Source organism: Colobus angolensis, unplaced genomic scaffold (genome assembly GCF_000951035.1).
Source record: "Colobus angolensis palliatus isolate OR3802 unplaced genomic scaffold, Cang.pa_1.0 Scaffold350, whole genome shotgun sequence".
Taxonomy (NCBI): domain Eukaryota; kingdom Metazoa; phylum Chordata; class Mammalia; order Primates; family Cercopithecidae; genus Colobus; species Colobus angolensis.
The window spans coordinates 751,012-757,424 of NW_012116822.1; the positions used below are offsets into that span (position 1 = coordinate 751,012).

The 6,413-nt window shown below is 53.8% G+C and overlaps 1 protein-coding gene across 1 annotated transcript in view; it reads right to left on the reverse strand.

Moving 5' to 3' along the window:
- COL23A1 (collagen, type XXIII, alpha 1) overlaps positions 1-6,413 on the reverse strand; it is an 81,529-nt gene that overhangs the window by 7,169 nt on the left and 67,947 nt on the right. Inside the window, exons 17-24 of the mRNA XM_011952924.1 lie at positions 4,672-4,716; positions 3,775-3,864; positions 2,896-2,958; positions 2,549-2,605; positions 2,304-2,330; positions 1,175-1,237; positions 1,038-1,091; positions 727-753 (exon numbers count right to left, since the gene is read on the reverse strand). Coding sequence (XP_011808314.1) covers positions 727-753; positions 1,038-1,091; positions 1,175-1,237; positions 2,304-2,330; positions 2,549-2,605; positions 2,896-2,958; positions 3,775-3,864; positions 4,672-4,716 — 426 coding nt within the window. The remainder of the gene's footprint in view (positions 1-726; positions 754-1,037; positions 1,092-1,174; positions 1,238-2,303; positions 2,331-2,548; positions 2,606-2,895; positions 2,959-3,774; positions 3,865-4,671; positions 4,717-6,413) is intronic.

Consider the following 6,413-nt stretch of genomic DNA (forward strand, 5'->3'; position numbering starts at 1 on the left):
CATCCATCCATCTATCCATCCATCCACTCATCATCTGTCATCCCCTCTATCCATCCATCATTCATCCATTATCCATCCATCCATCCATCCATCCATCCATCTATCCATCCATCCACTCATCATCTATCATCCCCTCCATCCATCCATCCATCCATCCATCCATCCATCCATCCATCCATCCATCCATCCATCATTCATCCATTATCCATCCATCCATAATGGATAGATAGATGAATGGATGGATGAGTCCATTCAATCCTCCATCCCTGCATCCATCATTCTTCCATTATCCATCCATCATCCATCCACCTAACCATCCATCATCCATTCATCATCCACCCACCCATCATCCACTCATCCATCATCCATCCATCCACCCATCTATCCATTTATCCATCCATTTATCCATCCATCCATCCATCCATCCATCCATCAATCCTGCAGCCATTATGCATTTATCAATCCATCGATTCATCCTCCATTGTCCATCCATCATCCATCTAACCAATGTATCCATCCTTTATCCATCCATTCATCTATCCACAAAGGACCTGCTCTGGGCTGTGCACTGGACTTGGCAATGGGGACACAGGGGGAACCAGTCAGTTGCAGTCCCAGCCCTGGGGAAGGGGGTCACACTTGAGTAGCCAGATCAGGTTACTGCATGAGGGCAGAAGATACACACAAGAGGCACCCGATTACTCAAAGTGATGATGAGACACTTACATCTAGTCCTGGCTCCCCGGGTCTGCCCTGAGGAGAGACACAGAGTGGGTGAGAGGGGTTGGGGAGGGGGGCTGGGAACGCCGCTGCTGGGAAGTCCAGCCCAATGTGTTGGCCACAGACATGGAGGCAAGGAGACCCACCAACCACGCAGGCATAGATGGAGCCACGACAGACCTGGCATCCACAGAGCCTGAACTCTGGCCCTGTGAAGTGCAGGGACCCAGTGAGGTACAGGGTTGGGGTCCCCGGGTTGAGTGCCACCGTGACCATGTGGCCATAGTTGGTGAGGGGGTTCTGAATGAAGCGGTTACCTTCTCTCCTTTGGTTCCTGGCAGCCCAATAAGGCCCGGTGGGCCAATTGGCCCCTGGATAGAAAAGGAGTGAGTCAAGAGGCATGCTAGTTACAGGAATTAACACCTGTGGGACAAACAAGGCTTGTGAGACTCACAGGCAGGCCGCTGGGGCCTCTCTCACCAGACGCGCCTTTCTCTCCCTTTGCTCCATCCAAGCCCTGGAGGCAAAGGAGGGAAATCAGTCAAGGGGAAGGGGTTAGACAGAGAGTAGGACAGGCAAGCTTGGAGACTGCAAGGGAGCTGGGATGTGGACAGAGGAACAGATCCAGGCTCCACCAGACCTGACCCCAGCTTACTCCCTGGTGAGGGTGATCAGGAGGAGGTCTGGCCATGCACATTGCGCCTTTTCCCGAACAGGCTCCCTCAACCCCATGGAAGGTGATTACGGTCACACCCATTTCAAAGATGAGGAAAGCAGGTGCAGACAGGGGCGGGGACGGGCCCAGCCACACAGTGGGAGGCAGCAGAGCTGGGTCCCCATCAGGCTTCTGCGGCAAGCCTTGGACCCTGTCCCTGATAGCAGCTGCCTCTTTGAAACATGAACTGTGGTGGCCTTAAGAGAAAACAGAACCAGAAGCAGTGCATCTGGTGGGGCTGCGGGCTCAGGCCTGGGGTTCCATGACTCTCAATCCCACATCTGGCCTCTGAGCTGGGGAAGCAGAGATGTGCTCGTGCCAGGAGGGTGGTGTGACAAGGAGTGAGGCCAGATGGCCTCCCCGTCTGTGTCTGCCTCCCTGGAGCAGGGCATGCGGGCAGCCCACACTCGAGGATTTAATGTAAGAGCAGGCAACACTCCATTATGTAATATACACCAAGCCCAAGACTTTGTGCTCAGGCTGTGGCAGCGGAGAGACAGATGTGTGTGGGGCGGGCTGGGATGGGGAGAGGTGGGGACAGTGCATGGAACTGAGAGGCACAGAGAACGGAGAAGGGGACAAGCAGTAGAAACAGTGGGTGGTGGACCCGAGGAGGAGAGAGGTACAGACTGGGGTTCTGGGCAGAGGGAGAAGGTGGAGAAGAGAGCCCCAAGTGTGGAGAGGGGGCATTGGCCCCGATGACATCAGGGAGGTTATGCCCTGGGGAGTTGGGATGTTCAGGTGCTGGGAAGACTCAGGGATGGGCCAGGGCAGAGCGTCAGGCCCTTTGCTTTGCCCATTGGCAAGGCTGTTAGAAACTGCCCAGGCGGTGAGTCTGAGGCCAGTAGAGGGGGCTATGCCCACTCACCTTGGGACCCTGGATTCCCTGGAGGCCCTGCAGGAGGAAGCAGATGAGAAGGCTGGCTCCGGACCCTCTTGCAGCGGCCACTCACTGGCCCCTGGGGCCCTGTCCTGGGCTCTGCCCTCTGCCCATATGCCCCTCCCTGAATGGAGAAGCCCGCTGTCTCCTGGGTCACGGCTCTGGGACTAGCCCCCATCCCGCCTCTTGGTTTCCTGGCTGCTTCAAACCAAACCAAAGCAAACCGTCCTTACCATTGGGCCTGGGGGGCCAGGGGGGCCAGGGGGCCCTGGCTCCACTATGAGCTGAGCCTAGGGAGGGTGAGAGACAGGTTAGTCACCCACCGCCTGTCACCCTCACCCACCCGCACCCAAGCACATTGCTGGATCGAGAGTCTCCTTCCTGCCCCCAGAGGGCAGAGTCTGGTGAGTGGGTGGCAGCTGGCCTGTGGCTTCTCAGAGGGGCCTCGCTCCCCGTACTCTCCCTCCCCTACTGCCCTGGGTTTGCTCAGGCCAGGTGGCCTTTTTGTCCCAAGGCTCAGGGTCCCCACCCAGCCTGGACTGGGTGTTGGGGGAAGCCCTGACCCCCCACACCCCCTTACCAGGCTCTCCTGTAGGCTGTCAGATGCTGACTCTCCCTTCTCCCCCTTGAGGCCATCAGCGCCCTGCAGGACGGCATGGCCTGTGAGTCCTTTGTGTCCAGCACCTACATCACCACCCACGGTGCTTAGCGACCTCCCTTCCTTCCCCCATGTGGCTTCTGGGAGCAGTCCTCAGTTAGCTGTTGCAACTGAAGTTTTCTCTGGATGCATGGACCACGCCCTGGGTGGTCAGCAGCGTGGGCTTCAGAGAGCACATGAGCAGCTGCACAGATTGTTTTCTTGGGGTGCAGGGAACAACCAGGGGCTCTGAAGCAAAGACCCCGGGATCAAACCCCAGTGCCCCCTCTAGCTCAGTGATCATCAGGGATGGACAGTGGATGTCCCAGTGGTGGCGTACCACCTGGTGGCTCTTCCAATCGGGCCACAAAAGCAACAACAAAAATGATGAGGATGACAACAGTGGGTATTTGCTGTGTGCCAGCCACCACTGTCAGCCTAGCCACGCATGCCCTTGAGGGAGGGGGATGATCACCCCACTTTGGAGGTGAGGACACCAAGGCCCCAGGAGGTTAGGTTGCTTGCCTGGAGCTGGATGCAGACTTGGGCAGCTTAGGTCAGAGCATGTGGCATAACCATCTGGCCAATGCGCTTCCATGGCCACACCTCCTGATTTTAGCTGCCCTCTGAGGCAGGCGGAAGGCCTCTTCCAGATGAGGAGTGGAGGCCGGGAGAGAAGAGGGCAGTGCTGGCCCAGAGCCTAGAGTGTCCCCGGCCGGCTGGGCACTGAGACTGCAGGGGCCGTCAGAGGCACGCCCTGGCCTCCGCATAGCACGGGGCTTCCACACAGGAGGCGCAGTGTGGCCCAGCCCAGTCACATACCGGGAGGCCGGACAAGCCCATCTCGCCTGCTTCCCCTTTGAGTCCAGCTGGCCCAGGCTCTCCTGGGTCTCCTTTCTGTCCTTTGGGACCCTGAAAGCCACAAGAACAAGGGATTAGTGGGGCTTAGGAGGTCCTCTCCCTTTCCCCACCCCAGCAGGTCCCCAGAGCTTAGTTCATGGCAGGTCCCCACTTTCTCTTTGTGGGGCCTCACCTCCAGCCACAGTGGCTGGGAGCCTTAGCTGAGTGCAGTGGGTGGGGATGGGGGCAATGCCGCTCCTGGCTTACTGCATCTGGGTGCGGGCACCTCAGGGCAGGCACCAGGGGCAGACGGGTGAAGCATGTGAGCCTGGAGCTGCCCCACTGGGGGCACTCATGGGGCCACATCACTCTGTGCTCACACCTCAGAAGCTAGTGGTGGGACTCCCCACCCCACAAACTCTTCCAGCCACTGAATCCCTCCATTCAACCAATCACATAACGTCCAGGATGAGACACACACTGCGGACCCAGTGGGAAAGACTCACCCTCAAATAGCCAGTGACCCCATGAATATGCTTACGTCTGTATAGGATATCACACACAGACACACACACACACACTAGAATTGGGGCAATACCTATGATGCCAGTGATGCTCTTAGCTTTTATGGCTTTTCACCACGTGCCAGGCACTGTGCTGAGTGTTCTCCATACAGAGTTACTCAGCCCTGCCCCAGAGCAGACAACTTGCCTGGGGCCTGAGGGCAGACCAGGGTTTGCACACCGGCAGCCTGGCGCCAGAATCCATGATTTTTGCCTCTCTCACACATGGTCTTTAACTCTGTACACATACACACACACACACACACAGCCCAATACCAGGCACTGGCATCACCAAGGAAATGAAAGGCCCAGAGACCTTCTCTCCATCGATTCCTGGGGCACCAGGCAATCCAAGCTCACCCTGGAAGGGAACAGATGGCAAGAGGGGTTATGCCTTCCTTTTCTAGAGAGGTGTCAGCAGCCAGAGAGCCAAGACACACTGTGTACCCGGCCCAGGGTGGGTCAGTACCCACCCCCTCCTCTGTTTCCTCAGTCCATCACGAGCAGATGTAGCCCATGGCTATCACCGGTAAGTTGTTATGTCACAGATTCGGGTGCTGAGGCTTGGAGGGTTAAGTGACTGGTTTCAGGCCACAGAGCCCAGGAACAACGATGCCAGGACCAGATCTGCCTGACTTCAAAGCTGTTAGCTCTTTCTCTTGAGACAAATGGGCAGGATGCGAACGAATGGTACAGGCCACAGGGTGTGCATAGCTGTCCATCCACCGGACTGGTATGTGGCCACAGGGGCTGGGTTTTCAGTTCTTTATTTTTAGCTAGTGGATACTTATAAAACACTACACCCAATAGCAGCTAAATATACATTTAATTTGTGTGCATATAAAACATTCAACAAGAAAGAACACTTTGACTCTAAAACAAGTTTAATACATTAAAAAGATCAATGTTGTATTAAAAAGAATATGTTCTGGCTGGGCATAGTGGTTCATGCCTGTAATCCCAGCACTTTGGGAGGCTGAAGTGGGTGGATCACCTGAGGTCAGGAGTTTGAGACAGCCTGGCCAACATGGTGAAACCCCCCTCTCTACTAAAAATACAAAAAATTAGCTGGGCTTGGTACACAGGCCTGTAATCCCAGCTACTTAGGAGGCAGAGGCAGGAGAATTGCTTGAACCCGTGAGACAGAGGTTGCAGTGAGCTGAGATGGCACTACTGTACTCCAGCCTGGGCAAAAGAGCAAGACTGTCTCAAAAAAAAAAAAAAAAAAAAAAACAAGAATATGTTCTCTAACTGCAAGATAATTTTTTTTTTTTGAGACAGAGTTTCGCCATGTCTCCCAGGCTAGAGTGCAGTGGCACAACCTCAGCTCACTACAAGCTCCACCTGCTGGGTTCAAGCAATTCTCCTGCCTCAGCCTCCCAAGTAGTTGGGATTACAAGTGCGCACAACCACGCACAGCTAATTTTTGTATTTTTAGTAGAATAAGGGTTTTACCATATTGGCCAGGCTGGTCTTGAACTCCTGACCTTGTGATCCACCCGCCTCCACCTCCCAAAGTGCTGAGATTACAGGCGTGAGCCACCATGCCTGGCCACATGATAATTAAATAAGAAATTAATAAAATATCTGGTCAGCTGGATACATTAAATATGAAAAAAACTAAAACCAAACAAAAAAGCAAGATGTCTGGAAAAAAATCTCCCAAGTATTTCTAAATCTCCAAGTATTTCTAAATAATCCATGAATAAATCAAAAGAGAGCTTAGAAATTAGGTTGAATTGAATAAAAATAAAATTCAACATATGAAGGTTTGCAGGATGCAGCTAAAGCAGTGCTTACGGGAAAATTCATAGCTTTTAGGAAGGTTTTAGATTCGAGAGTACACAGGTAGGGCTGCCACATGGGTGTATTGCATGATGCTGAGGTTTGGGCTGCTAATGATTCTGTCACCCAAGTGGTGAACATAGCACCTGATAGGTAGTTTTTCAATCCCTGTCCTCCCACCTCCTCCCTTTCAGAATCTCCAGTATTTATTATTCCCGTCTTTGTGTCTGTGTGTACCCAATGTTCAGCTTCCACTTTTTTTTTTTTTTTTTT